Source organism: Aricia agestis, chromosome 18 (assembly GCF_905147365.1).
Source record: "Aricia agestis chromosome 18, ilAriAges1.1, whole genome shotgun sequence".
NCBI classification, from domain to species: Eukaryota; Metazoa; Arthropoda; class Insecta; order Lepidoptera; family Lycaenidae; genus Aricia; species Aricia agestis.
This window is the reverse complement of record NC_056423.1, coordinates 83488-110941: the sequence shown is the minus strand read 5'-3', so window position 1 is coordinate 110941 and position 27454 is coordinate 83488. Positions and strand designations below refer to the sequence as shown.

The 27454-nt window shown below is 36.3% G+C and overlaps 1 protein-coding gene across 1 annotated transcript; it reads left to right on the top strand.

Moving 5' to 3' along the window:
- The first annotated feature begins 1984 nt into the window (after positions 1 to 1984).
- LOC121735882 (coiled-coil domain-containing protein 174) lies at positions 1985 to 27454 on the top strand. Its single transcript, XM_042126861.1, has 7 exons — positions 1985 to 2051; positions 2139 to 2350; positions 2801 to 2983; positions 5578 to 5704; positions 14017 to 14164; positions 17795 to 18016; positions 26678 to 27454. Exons 1-7 carry the CDS (start codon positions 2007 to 2009, stop codon positions 27439 to 27441), a joined length of 1701 nt encoding a protein of 566 aa, XP_041982795.1. The 5' UTR covers positions 1985 to 2006; the 3' UTR covers positions 27442 to 27454.

Sequence of the window (27454 nt, the reverse complement as noted above, 5' to 3'; positions counted from 1 at the left end):
TAACCAAAATAAAACCTCTTTTTGTCGCCACGGATGACCGTGCGCCTTGGTTATGCAAAATTGTTTGCAAATCAAAAGAGAAAATTAAGAAACATGCTAAAGTTTTTAATACTTAATATTTTTATGATACACATTGTGTAAGTTATTATAAACGTGTTATTTATATATTAATAACAATCTATTTAGTATTTTTTGTACATTCTTATTAACCTTTTATCTCATTTAAAGGTTTTTTTGGTTTGTCCTACTACTCGTATTGTAAAAGTGCTGAAAAACAGTTGTTGGACGTTATTAAATGAAATGATACTGATCTGTATAGGTACTTGATATATATTCGAAAGATGAAAGTATTATTCAATACGAAAGACGTTAATTTGCAGCTGACGTATATAGTTTGTCTTTTGCATGTCTTCTGAATACTTCAATGAAGTGTGACTTCTGAATACTTCAATGAAGTGTGACTTCTGAATACTTCAAGAACCTACTTGTTGCCGTTAGTTGTATGGAATGAATAAGGGAACGTAACGCAATTTGGGGGCCTTGTAAAATGCTACGGTGCATTGCACAAGGGCTGATATTTAAACAACGCGTTAATTTTTTAGTTTTTATAGAGGATTAGAATTTTCAAAATCAGCTATCCTTTTTGTTTATGTTTTATTAGGAAATCCCTGGATTGTGAAGTACGTTCCAATTATTTTTGTCGCTGAAGTAGGCAAATGGCAAGTCTTTAGTTTGAAACCTCTCGACTTTATATTGTATAATGATTTAAATTAAACAAATACCATACAATTTTTGCATGTGCAACCTGTGGGACCTATTTCACATCCTAAAAGATAATATTGATAGGCTATTAGCGCACAATTGTTACGTGTATGGCCTGACAAGCCCAACTCCCTCCTAAAAGTAGAGTACGGCTACAGCGACAGGCAAATGAGCTGTTCTGCATTGTGCTCCATATTCCAAATTATTGTCTGACTATGCCGATTGGCTCGATGAGGACAATCTGAAATCTCTAAATATTTGACTTACGTTTTACCTGAACAATATAATATACAGACATACAGATAAAGAAACAGACAGACATCCTTTTACATCTATAATATTAATAGATGACGGCCGTAACTCCATTGAGTCAAAGTCCGTTTATCGAGTGGATACCGTAAATTTTCCCGGGACAAAAAGTACAATTTTTCCTTTCCTGGGGCTCAAAGTGTCTCCATACCAAATTTATGCAAAATCCGCTCAGTGGTTTGAGCGTGAAGAAGTAATTGACAGACAGACAAACGACCAGACTTTCAAACTTATAAAGTTATAATATTAGTATGGATATTATGTTACAATAGTACTATGTAATATTGGTAAGAATTTTAATTTTTGAAGTCAGTTTTTGTTAAATATTTAATTAAAATACCTTATTTTGCAATAAATAATAAAAATATATGTAAAAACAACAATTCTTTATAATGTTTCGTACTACAATACCAATTTTAACCACATTTCAATCAAACTTTGCTTGTCCAACTACTGGTTTTGGGTGTCCTAACTACTGTAATTCCGTCCCATGACTGTGATTTACTTACAATTCAGTTTTTACCAAAAAATCAATGTAAACTGAAAAACCATCGCATTTTATGTTTGCGTATCTTAAGCTAGATAATATAAGAACACAAATATTAATATCTATTTCTATTTCATGTGAAGTATTTAATGTTTTACAGCTATTTCTGAAAAAAATCCTTAGCTGTCCAATGACTGGTAGTTTATGGTACTGTTTTCGCGCCATTTACAATACTTGACACTGGCCATGGTTATATAGCCGAAGTGCCATAATAAGAAAAAAAAAGCATGTGTCTGATCCTGATCTGTCATCTGACGACTGACACCTTAATCTATGACTGACACTAACATTGACAGCTGTCTGATGTCTCAATCATAGATAATTAATAAAAAAGAAGAAGAAGAAGTATTTAGTAATTAAATAGTACAGTAAATTCATCAAGGAAAAAATGGGTGATGAAAACCCAAAGAAAATATTATTTAACAAATCAATTGTATGTATTACTTTATTCTTTCTGTTTTTATTTGACTCAATGACGCACCTCAAAAAATAATAATCTTAATGCTTTTTAAATTAACAGCTGTTGAGCTTAAAAGCAGAACTTCTCAAAAAACAAGAGGAGGTACAAGAAAAGAAAAACTACTCTCAGCATAAAATAGAACATTTTAAGCCCAAGCGCAGATCAAGTAAGAAAAGTGAAGAAATTAAAGAAACTGAGAAAAACAAAAGATCTTTGCTTGACAATTTGAAAGCTGTAGATACTGATGAAATCGAAGCTTGCAGGAAATCAAAGTTAGTATTGTTATTCTATTAAGTTTATGATGGTTTTTTAGATAACGTCGTTTTTGATATTAATATGTCTTTCATTTTAAAAAGCAAATATTGCAAATAACAGTGAAGTATTTATTTCACATTTCTAAGATTCTATAACAATAATAATATCTACAATATCTATGGGTGCTTGAATTATAATTAGCGAGATATTTCAATTGTATTTTATTTTTATTTATCCATACTAATATTATAAATGCGAAAGTGTATCTGTCTGTCTGTAACCTCTTCACTCCCAAACCACAAACAATTTGTTGAAATTTGGTATGGGTGTACTTTGAGTCCTCAGAAAGGACATAAGATACTTTTTATCCCGGAATAATATATGGTTCCTGTGCGATAAATGAATTATGGCGCAACGGAGCTGCGGGCTTCATCTAGTGATTGATATGTGGTGGATTGATATTTCAGGTTGGCTTTAGAGAAGAAGGCACAGCTGTATGAGCACCTGGCAGACGGAGCGGGGGACTCACAACTTTCTGGCCGTTTCCTTGTCAACTTCAAACAGAAGAAGCAAAATGAACCTCCCCCTGATCCACCTGAACCGGAGACAAAAGCTGAGGAAGATCACACAATTTTGGATGATAGTGATTGGTGAGTAAATGCAAAAGTTTTGGAGTGTCATGTTAGTGCATCCAAAGCTACTGAATAGATTTTATTCAAGAATGGTATGGTGGTAGTTTATGATCAGGGTTAACAGAAATACTTACTTATTAGCCTTAACAAGTGCGAGTCGGACTTGCCCACAAAGGGTGCTGTACCGGTATAGCCAGAAAGAAAAATAGTGTTTTTTGTATGAGAGCCCCCCTTAAATATTTACTTTTACTTAATTTTATTAATAATTATTAAAGTAACAATATAATTAAGTTTTTTGTGAAAATTTCAAGTGCCTAGCTGTTACTATTATTGATTACCAGCTAAAAAGGCTAAAAAAATCATGTTTCTTGTATGAGAACCCCCCTTAAATATTAAATTTATTTTATTTTTAGTATTTGTTTTTATAGCAGCAACAGATATACATAATCTGTGAATATTTCAGAAATCTAGCTATAGCTGTTCCTGAGTTACAGCCTGGAGACAGACAGATAGACAGACAGATAGACAGACAGACGGACAGACAACGAAGTCTTAGTAATAGGGTCCCGTTTTTACCCTTTGGGTACGGAATCCTAAAAATAGCAAAACCCATTTAGGACGATTTCAAAGGGACTCAACCAAAAACGCTCCATTATGCGGGATAAACCAAAATAAACGGGCGAGCAACATACACACCAAGCGAGCGGTACGGCGCATGCTGCGCGCGGCGGGCCTCGCCCGTGGCGGCTCGCTTGGTGTGGACCCGCCTGTATATAATAGCATTCTGTATCGTAGAGCTTTATTTGTAAAGAATAATTATTATTGCTTCAACTTCCAAGCGGCCACATGTGGCCGCGAGAACAATAGATTTCCAAGAATCCACGATGAAATGAATAAGAAGTGACGTAACAAGTACTAATAAATGTAAAGTACTAATCCATACTAATATTATAAATGCGAAAGTATCTCTGTCTGTCTGTCTTGCTTTCACGCCAAAACTACTAAACCGATTGCAATGAAATTTTGTATACAGTTATTCTAGAGTCTGAGAAAGGACATAGGCTACATTTTGATGTGGGAAAATATCTTATTTCCATGAAAATATCGATGAAAATGAATTCGCATTGCGCGTGGCCAGCGCTCATCCCGGGGGTCCTGGGTTCGAGTCCCGCAGGCGGAACAAAAAGTTTTCAATGTTCCTGGGTCTTGGATGTGTATTAAATCAAATTTCAAAAATCTTAAACATATTTTATGTATAATATTATAAAAAATCCAGAAATATATCGATGCAATGAACATTTTAGTTCTAATACGATTCAACAGATGGCGTTTTATTTTTTACTTTATTATTGTAACAGAACTAATCATACCTACTTTACTATATAATATTGTTTTTATTCATAACTAGCTGTTGCCCGCGACATCGTCTGCGTGGACTTTAGTTTATAGCGCGCGGTGTCAACAAAATTTGTGTCAAATTTAAAAACTTTTTAAAACCTCGGTAAGTGGTACCCCTCCTAGGGCCGCGCTACACCGGAATGGCAGCGCTGAAAGTGCTCGCCTCGCATGGCAGCTCCATTCCGGTGTAGCGCGGCCCTTAATTAATCAAAATACCCAAAAACAGCTATGCAGTGTGCACATAATCTATACTAATATTATAAATGCGAAAGTATCTCTGTCTGTCTGTCTGTCTGTCTGTCTGTCTGTCAGTCTCGCTTTCACGCCAAACGCCAAAACTTCCGAACCGATTGATAAAGTTTAATATAAAAAATTAAATACTTATTGTGTGCACACTGCACAGCTGTATTGATTTAAGGGGTACCAGGGTTTTTTTATAAAAGCTTTTGACACCAATTTTGTTGACATCGCGCGCTATAAACTGAAGTCCACGCGGACGAAGTCGCGGGCAACAGCTAGTATTATAAATGCGAAAGTATCTCTGTCTGTCTGTCTGTCTGTCTGTCTCGCTTTCACGCCAAAACTACTGAACCGATTGTTATGAAATTTTGTATACAGATAGTCTTAAGCCTGAGAAAGGACATAGGCTACTTTTTAACTGGAAAAAGGGGTTGTAAGGGGGTGAAAATGCGTAAATTTGTTCAAATTAAGTTAGTTCCAAAAACTCATAACAGATGGCGCCAAGAGTCATTAGATCGCGCTATCGCTTGCTCATATGTATTTCTATAAGAGGCGGTACCATGATGAATTTGGTTTTCGATTCAGTGTTGCCAATTTAGCATATTTTATGCTAAAGGGCATTGGGTAACTTTGTATGGACCTAACTACTACTAAACCTACCTACTAAATAGTTTATGGGTAAAGCTAAAGTTGTGTAATGCAGCTAAGTTGTGTAAAGCTAAATAAGCTTTAAAATTTGGTACTTTTAAAAAAGTTTAATTTAAATAAAAAATATTATGTGCACACTGCATGGCTGTTTTGGGTAATTTGATTTAAGGGGTACCAGGGTTTTAAAAAGCTTTTGACACCAATTTTATTGACACCGCGCGCTATAAACTGAAGTCCACGCGAACGAAGTCGCGGGCAACAGCCAGTATAATATATTATAATATCACTCTATAGATACTCTTTATAACTGTTACTTTTTATTACAGGGTGGAATTTACAGACTTCCTTGGCAGAACTCGAAAATGCCTAAAATCAGACCTAGATTACTACAAAGAGAGGGATGAAAAACTTCAAGAGGTGTTATCTAAGAGGAACCTTGAGGAAAATAAAAATGTAAGTATTAGCTTATTACTCTACTTAACACATAAAAGGCAAAAATACTGTTTGATAGTATACTCTGTTTCAATAATTCTTTTTTTTTAAATGAAATAAGGGGGCAAACGAGCAATCGGGTCACCTAATGGAAAGCAAGTAGCATCGCTCATGGACACTGGCAGCATCAGAAGAGCTGCAAGTGCGTTGCCGGCCTTGTAAGAGGGAATAGGGTAATAGGGGAGGTGGTATTTCTCCGGTCGAGCCGGCCCATTCGTGCCAAAGCATGGCTCTCCCACGCATACTATTAGCTATTTGACCGAGCTTTGCTCGACGAAAATCCTAGCTTGATCGATTTATCGCCCCCGAAACCCTTATTAAACCCTTACCCTATATATATATATATATATATATATATATATATATATATATATATATATATATATATATATATATATATATATATATATATATATATATATATTTCCACCCCGGAGTTGATATTGCGATATTGCGTGCGTGCAGTTTTTACCGATGATATTGCGTCCGACTGACTTGTTGCATCCTGTATACGGACGCAAGATTGACCATCTCTCAAATTCAGCCAGAAGTAGTGTTAAGGTTAGTACAATGGCTGGGTGAAATATTGGCATGGACGTTGTTTTGTCACCGGAGTGCTTTTCGGCGTATTTCTTAGTTCCGCTATTTGGCGCGCGAATTTTGGAGGTCGCTGCTGTGCGCCGTATATCGGTGGCGTATATTCGATACTTTGTTTACGTATAACACGCCGATAATGTGGATTCCTGTATATAATAAAGTTTTTATCAATTCTAATGTGTGATTTAATTACGTCCCACAAAACGACATCGTCCCAGACGAGACGCGGGGGTGACAGAGGCGAGGGGGCTGAGTTCGCACGCGACATGCAAGGACATGTTTTTGTTTATATTTTTTGCCGGCCAGCGCGGACGTAATGACGCTTGTGGTATAAATATTGTGTAGTGGGGCGAATATTTGAGAGAGACTAAATTCATGTCTTCAAAGTTGGGTTCACAACGCCTTCGTAAATTTGATGTAACATTACACATTTCAATGTCTAATTAACTTACAAAAATGCTGCTAAAACTATTTGAAAGTAGAGTTAATATTTCAAAAGTTATTATAAAAAAAAGTACCAAATTATGAAATTTTTGCGTGTCGTTTCGATACTGCCGCTTACAATTTATTATTTATAAAAAAAATGAGCTAGAAAGGATTAAAAATTTAATGTTAATTTGAAGATAAAGAAGAGAAGAATCCGATACCAACAAATAACACATCAACTTACATTAAATAACTAAAAATTATATTTTTAAAATGTTCATAAAATTCGCGTCATTGTCCTGCGCATTGTTTGTTTTGAATGCCTTGCCGATATACTCAACGTGACGGGTTGAAACCTATTTTGCGATAAAATCTGCTGGCTCACTTTATTTGATCGCAGTGCTTTGGTGTGGATAGAGGTCTTCGTTTTATGCTCTCTCTCTCTCTTTGAAATACGTTCTACAAAAATTTTCAAATAAGACGTCATCTACATTTCTCGATGTGTGCCAACATTTGTCTGTTTTTCACTACTTTTTTTATACCAAGTTATAAAGGCCCGCAACATTTCTAAGTTCTTAATAATTTTCTTTATATCAATACTTAATTATAAACGAATTTAGAGAATTCCTCATTTTCCTGAACGTCTTTTTCCTGAATAGCCCTAAAAACATAATGACGATCATTCAGAATAATGATCAAATCTGTAACTGTATTTCAGGAAAACAGGAACAAATATATCGAATCGATGCAATGTCGATATTACAATTAGGTAGTTATTTGACACATTTTCGAAAAATAGTAGTAGAATAGTAAGAAAAGTAGTAAAAATGTTATCTACATTTCAATATTATAAAGCAGGAGAGGTTGTTTGTTTGTTTGAACGCGTTAATCTCAGGAACTACTAGTCCGATTTGAAAAATTCTTTCAGTGTTAGATAGCCCATTTATCGAGGAAGGCTATAAGCAATATTTTATCACGCTAAGAATAATAGAAGCGAAGAAATAGAGGAAAATGTGGAAAAAACGGAGGGAAATTATTTGAAAGGGCTTATTTGAACGCGCTTATCTCAGGAACTACTGGTCCGATTTGAAAAATTCTTTCAGTGTTAGATTATCGTGTCAATGGTTGTCGTGATTGATGTAGATCGTTTTTTTTTAAAAGAAGTGATTTTAAAAACTATTTTAAAGACAAAATAAAATGGCCTTGGCCGTCGACCCATTTTGTAATACAAAAAAAATGTTTTAAATGTGGTGCAACGACCAAGAATAATATCAATATTATTACAAATAAGTTTGTTCTACCTATGAAACGAAAGAACATAAAATCGCTTTATAAATCTTCATTTTTCTGGTGCAGCATATTTATTTACAAATAAATATGCAATTTACGATCATTATCCTGACGTCCAGTGTCCTGTTTGTTGTTGAACTGTTTATATACTTACCTGTCTAAAAGTATTTTGGATCGATTGTATTAACTACTATGTCCCTACCTACATACCTACGTATATGATTTTCTTTGATAAGTACTTACCTATTGTATATTTTAAACAAAAGCCCATCAGTGACTGAGTTTAGACTGCGAATTGGGTTGGGACTAATGTATTTTTAAATATCTATACTTACTAATATTGTAGAGACGAAATATGTAATCGTTTGCTTATTACTATTTAACTTACGAGTTACGAGACTACTGAACCAACTTAAATAATTCTTTCGCTATTAGAAAGCCACGGTAATGAGAAAATAGCCCAAACAAGTGCATCGAAACTCAACGTCAAGTGGTTACCGGGTCATGGGCTAGGCTGTACACTGTACAGTGTTCTGAGATTTTTTTTAAATCTTGACTTGGTGACTTTCTTCATTCATAAATCGACACCCTTGACAAGATTTATAGTAACTGTGATGGCATACTTATAATAATAATAATGTACTTTTATTCAGCTCGATAACACCTTAATCTAGACAATTACAACATGCAAATTATTTTATTTTCAATGGTTTTTTATATTAGAATGTTAAGATCGCAACCGGCAGCTTAGCTAGGTTACAGTATAACCTGTGTTAAAGCCACCGGACCGTTTCCCAACTACTGATCGCATATCGCTGATTTTACATTTCAGGCAATTAAAATTAGATTACAAATCAAATCAATGTTTAAAATTAATCAAACTTGATACAATAAACGGGGGCGGTGGTTACTCGCGTCCGTAGGAATTACCTTTTACTAACCTACACGTGTCCCCCGGGTGGTGCTAAACGAGTAACAACGCCGAGTCTCAGGCGGCGGATATGATAACCTGACTCCTAGGCAGTAGTGGCCTTGAGGACTAAATACCCTCAAAAAGTCTAGCGCGGAAAGCAACGGGAAACTACCGCGACTATAATCCCAAGAAAACCACCATGATTAAGAACGCCACCAGAGATAATATGATGTCATGCGACCCGACTAACGCTCGGCGCCAGCTTGGTTCCGGGCCGACTGGTGTGAAATTGGCTACCGGCTGCAGTTGGAAACATAACATCTTACTCTAGCAAACTAACACCCAAGGGAAGGGCAATAACAATAGGAACCTCGAATGTCCGTGGACTTTTAAGGCCAGGAAAAATCGAAGTTGTTGAAGCGGAGATGGAGCGCTGTAATCTGGCTATACTAGGATTGAGTGAGACCCATGTCAAAGATAACGGATACCACATCACACCTGAAGGAAATTTGGTAATCTACTCTGACAGGCAAGACAATAGTTTTAGTGGTGTGGGCTTCATAGTTGCTAGCTGGCTACGAGACAAGGTATTGGGGTATAATACCATCAACAATAGAATTATATCATTAAAAATTTCAGCCCATCCACACCCAATTAACTTTGTACAGGTCTATGCGCCGACCACTGCAGCCACCGAAGAAGAGATGGAGGAATTTTACCACGAGCTAGAATTAACCTGCAAAGCGTTACCAAAGAAGGAATGTACTATCATCCTGGGAGACTTTAATGCTAAGATAGGGCACACTGATAATGATCAACACCTAAGGAATGTTATTGGGGAATACGGCTTAGGAGCCCGCAACAGTCGAGGTGAGATGTTGTTAGAGTTTTGCATTGAAAAAGGACTATTCGTAACTAACACGACATATAAACAACATCCAAGACGCTTATGGACATGGCGATCGCCAACAGGTCATAAAAATCAGATTGACTTAATATTAATCAGCAGCAGATGGAAGTCGTGCATAACTTTCTCAAAGACTTTTCCGGGTGCAGATTGTGGCAGCGACCATCAGCTGTTAATAGCTCAATACAGAGTCCGCCTCAAAGTAGTTTCAAAGCCTCCACCATCCAAAAATATTCTTCTAACACAAGAAGCGAAAGCTTTTGAGGACACACTACAAACTCGACTGGACAGTGAAACGTATTGCCCATTTGACTCAGCCAATACATCATGGAATCAGCTTAAGGCCGCATTAGAAGAGACAACTAGAACAATCACAAATGGACGGAAAGTAAAACACCCTAGATCTGAGTGGATGACCACTTGGGAGGCAATCGCACAAAGAAAGGCTCTAAAGACTGGAGGAATTCGTTCAAAGGAAGAACAACAGCGATACTCTGAACTTGACTCACTAGTACAGCGTCTCTGTAGACATGACAAGAATGCATATATCAATTCTATATGTAGAGATATACAAACACACTCTGATACCCTACATCCAAGAGACATGTTCCAAAAGGTAAAAATTCTCACACGGGAACGAAAATCAAAATCTTGGAACATAGAAGATGAAAAGGGTAACTTGATTTTAGACAAGAACCAAGTGATGACAAGATGGAGGAACTACTGCCAAGACCTGTACAAATATGACGCTGATGAACCTGACACTAGATTAGATTTTACAGATAAAGAACCCGACATCGTTCTCCATGAAGTAGAAGCAGCTATAAATAAGCTCAAAACAAAAGCTTGCGGTGGAGATGGTATACAGGCACAAGTGCTTAAGAGCTTGGGTAAGTGTGGAATCAGAGTAATGCATTCAATATGTCTTAAAGTATGGAGAACAGGACAGTGGCCAGACGATTGGACAGAATCTCTCGTGATACCACTACATAAGAAAGGGTCGACTAAAAAGTGTGGAAATTATCGGACCATCTCACTAATTTCACACGCCAGTAAGATTCTTCTCCATGTTATAAACAACAGATTGGCACACTATATAACTAGACAGATATCCAAAGAGCAGGCGGGATTCGTAAAGGGCAGGGGTACCCGAGAACAAATCCTAAACATCCGTCAGCTGATAGAAAAGAGCAGAGAATTCAATGTCCCAATAGTACTCTGTTTTGTGAATTACGCTAAGGCCTTTGACTGCATCGTCTGGTCCAAAATGCTGGAGGTGATGAGAGAGTTGAGCGTCCCCGATCATCTCATATTTTTGGTACAAAACCTCTATCTGGAAGGTCGATCAAGGGTGCGATTAGACAATGATCTGTCAGAGCCGTTTGCTACAGAGCGTGGTGTCAGACAGGGTTAAATCCTCTCTCCACAGCTGTTCAACCTCGTAGGCGAATATATAATGCGTCGAGTGTTGGAAGATTGGGAGGATGGTATTAAAATTAACGGATACCTTCTCAACAACCTAAGGTTCGCTGACGACACCACGCTTATAAGTACTTGCAAAGTGAAACTTGCTGAACTTCTAGCGCGGCTCAAAGATTAGTCGAGACTTTGGCCTCCAAATCAATCGCAATAAAACCAAACTGATGTACGTCGATAAGCTGAACCAAATACAAAAGACATCCTTACTACAAGATCTCCAACCCGTAGAGGAGTTTGTCTACCTGGGATCGTTGATTAGCAACAATGGTAACTGCGAGAGGGAGGTTGTCCGACGGGCTCAGATGGCTAAATCTGCGGTTGGGCGCTTAGAAAAGATATGGAAGAATAAGAACATCTATCGTAGCACAAAAATAACACTAATGCGTTCCCTAATCTTTTCAATATTTTTATATGCCTCCGAGACATGGACACTAAAAGCACGTACTCGAGCTAAGATTGACGCTTTTGAAATGTGGTGCTGGCGTAAAATGCTCGGCATCCCTTGGACCGCACACCGGACCAACACGTCTATACTTCAGCAACTCAAAATTACCACCCGCCTGTCCACGCTTTGTCTACAACGATCACTTGCCTTTTTTGGCCACATAGCCCGCTGGGAGCCTAATAATCTTGAGAGTCTCATACTAGCTGGGCAATTAGAGGGGAAAAGGGGCAGAGGCAGAGTGGCTACACGATGGACAGACGCGATTGTCAAGGCTGCTGACTGCACGTTCCAGGAGGCATTTCATCAGGCCAAAAATAGAGACAAGTGGAGAGCCCTATCCCAAAAAGCAAATTTTGATGATCACGTCCCTCAGCCATGAGGATACGACTAGGAAGAAGAAGATACAATAAACAATACAAAAAACGATCGAAACGATCTACATCAATCACGACAACCATGATTGACTATGACTATCACAGCACAGAACGCAACGTCGCGTCGTGTTTGCTTACGCGCGCGCGTTAACCAACTACTTACGAAAAAATTTATTATTATTGTGAACTTGTATTATAATCAAATACCGTCCTCTTTTTGTACAAAACAAATAAACAGAAATAATAGGTACGATTATAGATAATAACTATAATTTAAATTTACAAACAAAGTATATATATTGTTGTGTAATTTTTGTGTAGTTGTGTAATTTTTTGAGATTTTGGACTGTTTTATCTTATTTTTGATAGGTACGTTAATAATTTTTTAAACGTTTTTATTTTTCTTTTCGACGCCTAAAGGGCCTTTTTTTGAGACTTTGTACTGATAGGTATGTCTGATATGTGATTCTTCAGGTTAATATTTTTCTAAGCATTTTTGTTTTATTTTTTTAACGCCTAAACGGCTAATAACGAATTTCAATTTGTTAAATTTTATCAACTTGTCACGTGGGCAGAGCCACGATTGAAAACTAGTATTGCTTACATACACAAGTTAACTATAGTCAATGTCACAGTAAATTAGCCTCTCAACTGGTCGTTTTTAAAATTGTTAATTTCTTAAATTACTTTTATGTTCCTATTTCGGTGTATTTGATTTGTCCGACACTTTGATTATTATGACTATGGGTTTATTATTGTACCTACTTGATTTTAAACAATAAAACTTAAAAATACCTACTACCGAAACAATTGTTTTATTTTGTGTTCATACTTAAGTTCAGAAGAAACACGCTCACATAAATAAAATGCTCCCACATCATATCTATCATAATTATCCTTAATATTTTTTAGTTAGCCTAGCGGACTTACCTAATTATAATTTTAAATTTAATTAATCTATGTAATATAGGGATAACTTGTTTTTAATGTCTGTTATGTACTCCAAGTTATAGAAATAAGTATTTCATTTTAATCGACTTCATAAAGAGGGATGATTCTCTATTCATACATACATATCGTCACTCCTGTCCCTCATTGGGGTAGACAGAGACCACATCACGCAATGAATTTATTGGGATCTATTATATAGGTACCTATGTATATATCGATATAACATATAAGGTTAGGAGGAAGCAACAAACTCAACAGTTTATGGCGTACATACAAAAATAATATACGGTACCGATATAATCTCAAATATAGTAAGGAGTCATTTAATTAGTAGAATGCATGGAATTAATATAGTACAATATACGGTATCAATATATCCATGCATTTAAATGGATGTAGGAAAAACGATTAAATGCATGGAACGAATACAAAAATATACAATGTGTCACATGATTTCCATCGAGAACGGAAGCAAAAAACCAGCGAGAATTATTTCAAATTGAATATCTAATTTTCGTACGTAAACAAAATTTCTCGTCGACAATAGAATTCACATGACAGCAATGTAACTATATTCGCACGAATAACAATAAAAAAGTCATTGGAAATGGGAGACGCCATAGGGTTCGACTTTGAAAAGACGCAACAAGTCGTCGGCGATTTAAATATATATATATATATATATATAGGGTAAGGGTTTAATAAGGGTTTCAGGGGCGATATATATATATATATATATATACAAGAATTGCTTGTTACATATAAGATGTAATAGGCACTAGGTGTGTGAATGCCCCGTTTGTAACCCCGCCAAAAATCTCATGAATTTAGTATAATATAATGTCTGCAAATATTTTACCTACATATTTATTTCGGAATGATAATTTGCAGACCCAAGAACAACGGAAGGTTGAGAGGACACTGCTAGTACAAACAACCACGGACTATCTTCAGTCACTACGGGAGAAATGGGAACAAAAAGAAAGAGAACTCCTGGCGAAAGACAGAGATATACATTACCAAGATCTGCTGTTTGACGGTAAATTGGAATTTTACAATAGTAGCCGTACAACATTTATTTTATCTGAATTCTTATTTCTAAATATGTTATAGACAAACCTAATTCTCGCAGAAAACAAGTTGGTGCGCTGAAACCGTACATCTTGCCATATAAATTAAATCCTTTTCTGGATCTTATTTTAACGTCTTAAATGTTATCAATATCACTTTAGTGGTTTACGTGATAAGGACTTAGGGCTCCAGCACAAAACTGCGATTACGCATCACATCGTATCGCAATGTCATTTTTATTATGAACTAGATGTCCCGCGCGGCTTCTATAAAAATATCTCTTGTCCCTACTCTCTTCACGTGGTCTACTCTATATCTGTGCCAAATATTGCCATAAAAATTGCTCCAGTATTTCGAGAGATAAACCCTTTCTAATATTTCCCCCGTTTTCCCCACATTTTCCTGAGTTTCTTTGGTCATATTAGTCTTAGCGTGAATTATCACGCTAAGATACATATTGTTTCGTTACATGGTATACGGACATGTGGTGCCATCTAGCGGCAAACCAGCGAAACTGATCAGGGGACACACTACACATAAATCCCCTACTCGATACTAGATGGCGTTAGGTGCGCTAGTACATACTCGAATAGACTGTGCTCAAACTTTCCAGAAGTGTCTTGTTTACGTGTTTACGTGTTTAGTTGTTTATGTTTATTGTGGTACATGCTCGAGCCTCCTAGAAAGTTCCGACACTTGTTTACTTGTTTACGTGTATCGGGAACTTTCTGGAATTCGTCTCGCCATATAAAAAGCCGCAGGTAGACGGCGCGGCAGTTCAGTTCATTTCGAGCTATCATCAAGGCGATTTCGGAGTGACAACAAGTGATCAATAGTGAGTGAACCAGTGAAACTACTTGGCTACGACCTAGGACAGTGATAGTGCTTAGTGATTGGACCTAGTGATTAGTGCTTGGACTTAGTGCTAAGTGTTGTGACTTAGTGTTTAGTGCAGTGTTAATAAAGTCTTCAAGAGAGTCACCAGGTCTTTCTCTCCAAATCCTCGAACCCTAGCACGTAACAATATAATATAGCCTATAGCCTTACTCGATAAATAAGCTATCTAACACTGAAATAAGTTTTTAAATCGGACCTATAGTTCCTGAGGTCAGCGCAAACATACTTTTCAGGTTTATAATTAGATTTTTTTAAATTATCGCTTGACAAACTCGAGTCTCGATCTAAAAGACTATGAAAAGTACCAATAAGACATAATAGGCTCATAATCGACGACGCATAGTGTAATATGGTAGTGATGATGATGACGATGAATGTAATTTGCATAGTAGCATAATATGCTTTCCGTTCTTAAAACAACGCCGAAACTCCCAAACTTGTATCTATAAAGAATCAGGAGTTCTGTCAGCATCTTCCGCACCACGGTATACCAGGTATACCTCGGTGCAAAATCTTACTTGTTGGTAGCATATGCTTAGAATACTTCTCACGATACCGAAGTCACCACACGTTTCCCTATAAAATTTGCGGAGTTCCCTCGATTACTTATGGATCCTTCATCAGATCACCAATTTTGTGAATATAATACTAAATTGGCATGATACCCTATATACCAAAAGAAAAATTTTGAAAATTGGTTTACAAACGGCGGAGTAATCGTTGAACATAAGAAAACGAACATAACACCTCCCCCATTTTGAAAGTCGGTTAAAATTGTAGCCTATGTGTTATTCTGATGTATAAGCTATATTATTGTAAAGTTTCATTTAAATCCGTTCAGTAGTTTTTTTCGTGAAAGAGTAACAAACATCCATACATCCACACATCCATACATCCATACATCCAAACAAACTTTCGCCTTTATAATATTACTAGCTGTTGCCCGCGACTTCGTCCGCGTGGACTTCAGTTTATAGCGCGCGATGTTAACAAAATTGGTGTAAAAAGCTTTTATAAGAAAACCCTGGTACCCCTTAAATCAATACAGCTGTGCAGTGCGCACACAATAAGTATTTAATTTTTTTATATTAAACTTTATATTTTATGCCAAATTTTAAAGCTTATTTAGCCCCCCATTACACAACTTTACCCATAAACTATTTATCATTGATAGGTTTAAGGTTACGTCACTGCACCGATAAAGTACTGAGTTATTTAATACCGTAGAATAGATATAACAATCGAAAAAAATCGAAACTTAAATGTAAGATGATACCACCTCTTATAGAAAGACTTTTGAGCAAGCGTCAGCGCGATGTAGAAGACGCACGGCGCCATCTATTATGAATTGTTGGAACTAACTTAATTTGAACAAATTTACGAATTTTCACCCCCTTACACCCCTTTTTTCCAGTAAAAAAGTAGCCTATGTCCTTTCTCAGGCTTAAGACTATCTGTATACAAAATTTCATTACAATCGGTTCGGTAGTTTTGGCGTTTGGCGTGAAAGCGAGACTGACAGACAGACAGACAGAGATACTTTCGCATTTATAATATTAGTATAGATTATGTGCACACTGCACAGCTATTTTTGGGTATTTTGATTAATTAAGGGCCGCGCTACACCGGAAAGGCAGCGGCGAGGCGAGCACTCTCAGCGCTGCCATTCCGGTGTAGCGCGGCCCTGAGAGGGGTACCACTTACCAGGGTTTTAAAAAGTTTTTAAATTTGACACAAATTTTGTTGACACCGCGCGCTATAAACTAAAGTCCACGCGGACGAAGTCGCGGGCAACAGCTAGTTATGAATAAAAACAATATATAATAAAGTAGATATATGATTAGTTCTGTTACAATAATGAAGTAAAAATAAAACGCCATCTGTTTTCATATATTAGAATTAAAATGTTGATTGTATTGATATAATATTTTCTGGATGGAATATAGGCCAACACGGTACACTCGAACTCCTTTATTTTAGAGCGCCTTCTGTTGTCAACTTGTCACATATATTAGAAATGCAGTAGGAGTTCTATAAGATAAGATAGATTGATTATTATTATACCAAGTGATAATATTATTAAACATAATATTCTAACGTATTAAAAACTATAAACAAAAACATAATAACTAATAAGTATTATTAGTTCTATGTTACAATGAAGTAAAAAATAAAACGCCATCTGTTGAATCGTATTAGAACTAAAATGTTCATTTCATCGATATATTTCTGGATTTTTTATAATATTATACATAAAATATATTTAAGATTTTTAAAATATTATTTTAATACACATCCAAGACCCAGGAACATTGAAAACTTTTTGTTCCGCCTGCGGGACTCGAACCCAGGACCCCCGGGATGAGCGCTGGCCACGCGCAATGCGAATTAATTTTCATCGATATTTTCATGGAAATAAGATATTTTCCCATATCAAAATGTAACCTATGTCCTTTCTCAGACTCTAGAATAACTGTGTACAAAATTTCATTGCAATCGGTTCAGTAGTTTTGGCGTGAAAGCGAGACAGACAGACAGACAGACAGAGATACTTTCGCATTTATAATATTAGTATGGATTTTGTCGCAGATAATATGTGCGATGCGATGCGAAATCCCAGTAATTTGTGGGAGCCCTTAAAACCCTCCTCTCACACTTGTAATAGCTTACTTATCTTTAATTAAATGAACTTACCTTTCAGAGGCCAGAGTTCACGGCGTCGGCTACTATTCCTTCAGCACCGACGAGGATGAAAGAAAGAGACAAATGGAGGAGTTGCTGCGACAAAGGAAAGAGACGGTGCAGGCGCAGGAGCAAGCTTTGGAGGCGAGGCGGAAGCGGGAAGAGTTGGTCGCGGCGCGAGTGGCGGCGGCCAGAGCGAGACAACGGGCTAGAGCTGGCTTGCCTCCTGAAGACCCGGAAGGTAAGTGTATAACTCTGGCTGGTTATGTTTAAAAATCTATATTTGACTTTGTAAGATATTTTGATGTTGTCAGAAAAATTGTGAATTATTACGAGAATATATCGGTTTGCATCAAGACGTGGTTTTTATCTTTAGGTTTTTTATACATTTAGTTTCCAGTTAAACATTTGGTCCTTCGAACCGGATAGAAATATTATCAGTACCTATGGATACATTATTAAGCATTCAGGAAGAATTGAAAGGGCAACTTTTAAAATTGAAAATAAACTTCAAAAAATGTTCCAAGGAAAGGATTACAAAAGCGTATGTAGAAACAAGAGTGCAAGCTCTAGAGACAAAATGGCAAAAATTTAATGATAATCATTTACAAATTATATTAGTACGCGGCAAGGAACAGATATTGGCATATTTTTCGGACGATACTTACTCCGAGATGGAAGAATTTTTTTTGGAATTCAAATCGGAATTACAACACCAATTACAGGAATTTGCGACAGTATATAGCGATAAAACCATGGAAGAAGACTGTGCTGGAAATTCTAAACAGGCCAATTCGTTTGTAAAGTTGCCACAGATTAGTATACCAATTTTTTCAGGTGTCTATACTGAATGGCTCAGCTTCCGGGATTTGTTTATATCACTGATCCACAACAACATGGCAATAGACAAAGTTCAAAAGCTGCAGTACCTGAAGGCCCATCTCATCGGAGAAGCTGCGCAACTTATAGTTCATTTACCTATTACTAATGATAATTACGACCGGTGCTGGACTTTGTTAGAAGGGAGGTATAACAATAAACATTTCTTAGCCAATTGTATACTTAGAGATTTTTTTAATCAACAGGACCTTCCAACAGAGTCAGCTATGGCTGTTAAACAATTATTAGATAATATTACTAACATGTTGCACTGTCTCACAAATTTAGGTATTGATACAAGCACGTGGGACATAATTGTTATATACGTAGTAAGTATGAAACTCGATAGGGAGTCAAGGAAACTGTGGGAGGCACGGGTAAGTGAGTTTACCAAATTTAATAGATTAGCTACTTTAGACCAATTCAAAGATTTTTTGTTATATAGATTCCACGCACTTGAATATCTAGAAACAAATATGCCAAATTATGTACCGAAATTTCAAATAAATAATAGTAAAATTAGGCCTGGTGAAGTAGTACACTCCTTACACTCCTACAAGATTCCTTGTTGCTTTTGTAAACAAAATGATCACAAAATAAGTAGCTGTCAAGAATTCGTAAGGTTGTCAATCGCCCACAAGCGTAACTTTGTCCAAGACAATAAATTGTGCTTTAACTGTTTAGCCAATAATCATATTGCAAAAAGATGTCTCAGTTCAAATCGATGTCGATTTTGCAATAAGCAGCACCATTCACTCTTGCATTTTAATAACGATGATCGTATGAATCTATCAGGTAATAGTAATAGTCCGAACACGAATATTGCATCGCAACTGTTAAATAATAGGGAGGAGCATTCAACAAATAGTTTTTTATCTCAAAATAACGTAAGTTACTATTCATTATTAGCTACGGCGATCGTTAATGTGAAGTCCAAGACAGGAAGGATTTTACAATTACGGGCTCTGATTGATCCAGCATCACATATATCATTTGTGTCAGAGGCAGCTGTTCAATTACTTAGCTTGAAGAGATCAGTGGTTAAAGAAAACATATCAGGAGTAGGAGGCGTTCCATCTGTTATAGTGAAGTCGAAAACCGAGCTTAATCTTTATTCAGCTGATAGTACAGTCAAAGTCGAAGCGTTTGTCTTAGACAAATTAACAGGCTTATTGCCACCTAGGAGAGTAATAATTGAACCATGGCCGGTTCTGAATAATGTCAATATGGCTGATCCGGAATTTTACAAACCTAATAAATAGTTAATGGAATCAGGCGTTACTTTGCGGAAATCCATAGTTTAAATTTAGTTTGTTATTATTTTTAGCAATATTCCGCGAAAACAACTTCCACCTTTAAGTAAATGAGTGAGTGTACGCATAGACATGCGTACAGCACCTCCCTCCTCCCACACTGCCTATGCGTACACTCGCATGCAAGAACTTGCAAACACCACCACCACACAAGCAATAATGTTGGCAAATCCGTGCAAGGCCCCTCACCACCATGCAGGTTGAAAACCTCGACGCGCGTTTCGCCCCAACACCGGAGCATCCTCAGGATGTGGACTCTACGAACAACGTCCGTTAAGTGACTCACTCACTTAACGGACGTTGTTCGTAGAGTCCACATCCTGAGGATGCTCCGGTGTTGGGGCGAAACGCGCGTCGAGGTTTTCAACCTGCATGGTGGTGAGGGGCCTTGCACGGATTTGCCAACATTATTGCTTGTGTGGTGGTGGTGTTTGCAAGTTCTTGCATGCGAGTGTACGCATAGGCAGTGTGGGAGGAGGGAGGTGCTGTACGCATGTCTATGCGTACACTCACTCATTTACTTAAAGGTGGAAGTTGTTTTCGCGGAATATTGCTAAAAATAATAACAAACTAAATTTAAACCTAATAAAGTTGATCTTCTGTTAGGAGCGGATGTTTATGGATTAATTTTAAAGGAAGGTTTATGCAAGGGCCCTTCAGGATCTTTAGTCCTACAAAATACTATATTCGGTTGGATAGTAACTGGGAGCAATAAAAAGCAATCAATAGGAGATTTTTCAACTAGCATGCATGTTTGCGTTGATGAGCTTATTCAATCTTTTTGGGAATTACAAAATGAACCCAATCTTACTAAAGCAATTTTATCCGAAGGGGAGCAACGATGTGAAGATAGATTTACAGCTACTACAAGTCGCGATGAGAACGGTCGGTACATTGTTGAAAAATCCTTTAAGACTGACAATATACAGAATTGCCTTTACAGCCAATCGCGGAATATAGCACTTAAAAGATTTGTTTTATTGGAACGTTGTTTAGAGGAAGATTCTTATTTAAATACAGAATTTATTAAGACATTGATGCTATTAGCAACAGACGAAGGTGGTAAATATCTACTAGCGGCCGAAAGAGTAACAATTAATGACCTTTACATGGATGATAATATTTTGAATGATAATATTTTGATGTCAGGTTGTCAAAATATAAATGAAGCTAAGCAAATATACAAGGAAATGAATAGTATAATGAAAGAGGGCGGGTTCGTGCTACAAAAATGGAATAGTAACAGTGAAGAATTAAGAGAGTATATGCAGAAGAATGTAAAGGAAAGGAATGTAGAAAACGTTAAGCTAGAGGAACAATCTGAGATTAATAAAATGCTAAGACTTACCTGGAATCGCCAGCAGGACGAATATGAATACGTACTAAGTTGCCATTGAGATCACTGGATGGACAATGTATAACTAAAAGAAATGTTGTCGCGGATATAGCTAGATTATATTATGATCCGTTAGGAGGGATAGCACCAAGTATAATTAGAGCAAAAATGTTTATTCAGAAACTGTGGATATCAGGTATTGGTTGGGATGAGTACTTACCGAAAGAGCTTCTCGAAGAATGGTTTATCTATCGTTATGATCAAGAAAGGCTAGCGGAGTTTCGGCTACCACGTTGGACTAATTCAACGACGGACAACAGAAGTCGAGGAACTAAGGGGTATATATTTGTCTTTTTGTATGTATGTCTACCAGGGCTGTCCATCTTGAAGCGGCTAGTGACTTGTCATCTAAAGGTTTGTTTGATGGATTTTAGGAGGTTTGTTGCTAGAAGAGGGCATTGCAGTGACTTGTATAGTGATAATGGGACATCGTTAAGAAACATACCAGGTTGGACAAGGTTACGCGGATGGGAACAGTGAAATGTAAGGATACGTGTGTTTAAAGCGATCGGTATCAAAAATTTGTGTATTACCAACTGTTGAATAATATAAATTATTTCATCGAAATATTATAATAAATTTTGTTCTCACTATATATAAACCTATATATTATAACAAACTCTGCAGAATTATAATATTAGTATAGATATGATAACTAGTAATTGGTTGTACTATGTCTGATTGTGAGTCTAATTGTTTTATTTTTTTGTAATTTCAATATGTTTAAAGTTAATTTTTTTTATTGTTATGCTACTGTTATAAGTCTTGTTAATGTATATTATGTTGTTAAACTTATGATAAGAAGTAAGCGACCATATTTTGATTGAGATACAGTCCACTTAATTACTATATTTTAATATTTATGTCATCATTTTCACCTGTGGGAAATGTTATGTTAAGTTTATTGTTACGAGTATATTATCTTTAGTTGCTATTTATCTTAGAGTGCTATCCTTTTCTTATATTATAGTTAAAGACTGTCGTCTTTGGGGGGGGCTATGTATAACTCTGGCTGGTTATGTTTAAAAATCTATATTTGACTTTGTAAGATATTTTGATGTTGTCAGAAAAATTGTGAATTATTACGAGAATATATCGGTTTGCATCAAGACGTGGTTTTTATCTTTAGTTTTTTTATACATTTAGTTTCCAGTTAAACAGTAAGTTCTTGCGTTTCTTAGCGGGCTCCTAGACGAGCTGTTTTATTGTGCATTATCACATATTGCGTAATATTATTGACAGACTAGGGTTGATATTGAACATCGCGCGCCTTCAATCTGATTATTATCAAATAAAATGTTCAATAAAATTGAAGCGTTACGATTGATACGATATACGACAATACGATTGATCTAATGGGGGCCGGCTTATAGATTCGAGTTATTATCATAATTATACATGTTGGAACCATATGTAGTTGATAAGACCTTTGTATGTACCAACAACATTTTTGCAATATAGATATTAATATTAGTATGCACTTTACAAGTCGGGGATAACATAAATGAACTCTTAATTTGAACATAAGTGCATGATAGTAAAATAACAGAAAATATTAAGTGTTCTATTTTAGGCATGTTAATATCCTTTATACAACTATGAAAAGGGGTGGATTGGATCTGGGTTCTTGTTGGGGTAACAAGAACCCAATAAAATTGTTTGCATGTCTTATAAATTATATTAAATATAAATATGTATCTAACTAGCTGTTGCCCGCGACTTCGTCCGCGTGGACTTTAGTTTATAGCGCGCGGTGTCAACAAAATGTGTGTCTTTAAAAACTTTTTAAAACCCTGGTAAGTGGTACCCCTCTTAGGGCCGCGCTACACCGGAATGGCAGCGCTGAAAGTGCTCGCCTCGCCGCTGCCATTCCGGTGTAGCGCGGCCCTTAATCAAAATACCCAAAAACAGCTGTGCAGTGTGCACATAATCTATACTAATATTATAAATGCGAAAGTATCTCTGTCTGTCTGTCTGCCTGTCAGTCTCGCTTTCACGCCAAACGCCAAAAGTATCTCTGTATGTCTGTCTGTCAGTCTCGCTTTCACGCCAAACGCGAACCGATTGTAATGAAATTTTGTATACAGATAGTCTAAAGCCTGAGAAAGGACATAGGCTACTTTTTTACTGGAAAAAAGGGTTGTAAGGGGGTTAAAATGCGTAAATTTGTTCAAATTAAGTTAGTTCCAACAATTCATAATAGATGGCGCCGTGCGTCTTCTACATCGCGCTGACGCTTGCTCAAAAGTCTTTCTATAAGACGTGGTATCATCTTACATTTAAGTTTCGATTTTTTTCGATTGTTATATCTATTCTACGGTATTAAATAAGTCAGTACTTTATCTGTGCAGTGACGTAACCTTAAATCTATCAATGATAAATAGTTTATGGGTAAAGTTGTGTAATTGGAGGGCTAAATAAGCTTTAAAATTTGGCATAAAATATAAAGTTTAATATAAAAAAATGAAATACTTATCGTGTGCACACTGCACAGCTGTATTGATTTAAGGGGTACCAGGGTTTTTTTATAAAAGCTTTTGACACCAATTTTGTTGACATCACGCGCTATAAACTGAAGTCCACGCGGACGAAGTCGCGGGCAACAGCTAGTAACAATTAAAGAAACAAAACGAAGAAATTATAGTATAAATGTACCAACAAAATATAATAATGACGAATAAAATACAATGCGATGACCTAACTAAAGAAAACCAAAAACGAAAAATTTTGTAATCAATTTGAAGCAAATACCAATGAATTTCTATCGGAAAAAATTCAATTTCGCATACGTGTGTCACAATAGTCTGCCCTCACGTGTCTGCCCGTTCGGGTAGACACACTTGGACATGTTTCCCCCACCTAAAGCACGCGGCGCGGCGGCCGGCGAGTCGCAACTCGCAACCACAGAATACAAATTACTCACGGTCCACGGAGGAGGTCGCAAGTCGTAACTCGCAGACCAAACATTTTCGGTTTGGTAGCTTTCGCGTAAAAGCGAAGGTAATCCCGCGGCACGCTAAATTGTTTGTTTTAAAATTAAAACAATGATACCTATATATACTTACATGAAATTTAAAACAATGAAAATTGGACACCAACTTTAAAATTTAAATAAACAAAGTTGGTGTCCATTTCAAAGCTTCATAAAACCTTTGACAAAATTTCGTTATAACCAGGGTCAAAATATACCAAGGGATAGTATATAGAAAGTATCTCTGTCTGTCTGTCAGTCTCGCTTTCACGCCAAAACTACTGAACCGATTGTAATGAAATTTTGTACACAGATAGTCCAAAGCCTGAGAAAGGACATAGGACATAGACTTTTTAACTGAAAAAAGGGGTTGTTTATGCGTACATTTATTTAATTCATGAAGCCCCAAGCGGCCACATCCGGCCGCGATAACAATAGATAAGCTATTATTGTGTCTCGTTTTTCCGCGATCGAAAATTTCAAAAATTCATAATGAGATGGCGCTAAGAGACCCTACATCGCGCTAGATAGCGCTACTCAAGCGTGTTTCTATATGAGATGGTACCATCTGAATGTATTTTTTTCGATTCTTTCGATTGTTATACACGTTTATTAATAACTCACTACTCATTTGGCATAAATAAAGTTTAATTTAAAATAATGAAATATTATGTGCACCCTGCACAGCTATTTTTGGGTATTTTGAATAATTATTAAGGGGTTACCACTCACCAGGGTTTTAATTTTTTTTTAATTTGACACCAATTTTGTTGACACCGCGCGCTATTAAACTGAAGTCCACGCGAACGAAGTCGCGGGCAACAGCTAGTTATGAATAAAAACATATTATAATAAAGTATGATTAGTTCTGTTACAATAAAGTGAAATATAAAACGCCATCTGTTTTCCTATATTAGAACTGAAGAATATTTCTGAATGAAATATAGGCTAACACGGTACACTCCGCGTTATCTGGAAATGCAGTAGGAATAGATAAGATAGATTATACCAAGTGATAATATTATTAAACATAATATTCTAACGTATTAAAAATTATAAAAAAAAAACATTAAGTATGATTAATTCTATATTACAATGAAGTAAAACATAAAACGCCATCTGTTGTCATATATCAGAACTAAAATGTTCATTGCATCGATAAATTATATTTCTGCATGGAATAATAGGCCAACATGGTACACGTACTCCTTTATTTTAGAACGCCATCTGGTTTCATATTTTGAAACAGCAGTAGGAATTCATTTTATCGTTATTTTCATGGAAATGAGATATTTTCCCTCATCAAAATGTAGCCTATGTCCTTTCTCAGGCTTTAGACTATCTGTGTACAAAATTTCATTACAATCGGTTCAGTAGTTTTGGCGTGAAAGCGAGACAGACAGACAGAGATACTTTCGCATTTATAATATTAGTTTTTGGCGTGAAAGTGAGACAGACAGACAGACATACAGACAGAGATACTTTCGCATTTATAATATTAGTATGGATTAGTATAGAAGTATAGATACATAAAATATATTTAAGTAAAAAATAAAACACCATCTGTTGAATCGTATTAGAACTAAAATAAAATAAAACGCCATCTGTTGAATCGTATTAGAACTAAATTGCATCGATATATTTCTGGATTTTTTATAATATTATACATAAAATATATTTAAGATTTTTGAAATATTATTTTAATACACATCCAAGACCCAGGAACATTGAAAACTTGTTCCGCCTGCGGGACTCGAACCCAGGACCCCCGGGATGAGCGCTGGCCTGCGCAATGCGAATAAATTTTCATCGATATTTTCATGGAAATAAGATATTTTCCCACATCAAAATGTAGCCTATGTCCTTTCTCAGACTCTAGAATAACTGTGTACAAAATTTCATTGCAATCGGTTCAGTAGTTTTGGCGTGAAAGCAAGACAGACAGACAGACAGACAGACAGACAGACAGAGATACTTTCGCATTTATAATATTAGTAAGGATTAAACTCCTATCTAGGAATCATTTTTAGAAAATGTCATTTTATTCGTGTTTTATCGAATACCGATCGGTCGGCTCGGTCAAATAGCTAGTAATATATATGGCCAGAAGAGTCATTAAGTCTACCTTAGTACCCTGATGTGCATCAAGTTTAAATAAAATTAATAACAAAATACTTCTATGCAACCTACTTTGGTGCATTAGAAGAGTCAATCGAAGTAACGTTACTTGCCAAAAATATAGTTTTCCAAAACTAACAAATAGGTACTCATTAAATTCATTAGTGACTGTAATTTCATGTTTTACAGAGTTTGAATAACGTTTAATTGTCTTTTGTTTTACAGAGAAAAAAGAGGAGTACACAAAACATTTGTTGGAGTTCTTGAATCAACAAAAGTACGAGGCAGATGCTAAAGCCAAAGAGGAAGAGAGAAAGAAAAAAGAAGAAATTGAAAAGGAGAGGCAAAAATTGCGCGAGGCATACGTACGTGATTGGGACATTGGCAAAGAAGGCGTAGAAGATAAAGTTAAGAAATTCCGTGAAATGACTCAAGAAGAATATGTTGAACAACAAAGATCGAAAAGGATTGACGAGTTTGCGCCTGTTAAAGATGATCACCACTCAAAAGCATCCAAATATGTTTTTGATGAGCACGGCCGAAAAGTCAATACTGAAAGCGATAAGCCAGCGGAGAAAACTTGGGCAAGCGTTAGAAAAATAGAAGAACCGAGTATGACGTTCGATGAATTTGTAGACAATGAAATGGGTGAACATTTAAAAGGTCTCTTTTTTACCAGTAAAAAGCCAAAGAAGATAAATTATAAAAACTTTGTTAAACAACAGGAACTTGTGCCCATACAAAATGAATTAGATAACGAGGAAGGTACTACTGAGAAGAAGATAGAAAAAAGAAAATTACTTAATGAAGGAGCGGAAATTGAACCGCCTTCTACTTTTGATTACTATGGACCTGTATCTAAACACAGAAAACCACAAAAACCTTTTGATTCTGATTTATCAGAAGCGTTTGCACAGGGGTCAAAAAGCTTAGAACCTAAAGAGAGCAAGGCTCGTATTTCCAAACAATACGACTTCTTTGATTTATAATACATATTATGTA

Bases quoted from the DNA above. Each gene is read 5' to 3' on its own strand.
- LOC121735882 (XM_042126861.1), top strand. From the start codon at position 2,007: ATGGGTGATGAAAACCCAAAGAAAATATTATTTAACAAATCAATT. The intron at 2,351-2,800 runs GTTAGTATTGTT...TTGATATTTCAG, and splicing joins GAAGCTTGCAGGAAATCAAA to GTTGGCTTTAGAGAAGAAGG. The intron at 5,705-14,016 runs GTAAGTATTAGC...GATAATTTGCAG, and splicing joins ACCTTGAGGAAAATAAAAAT to ACCCAAGAACAACGGAAGGT.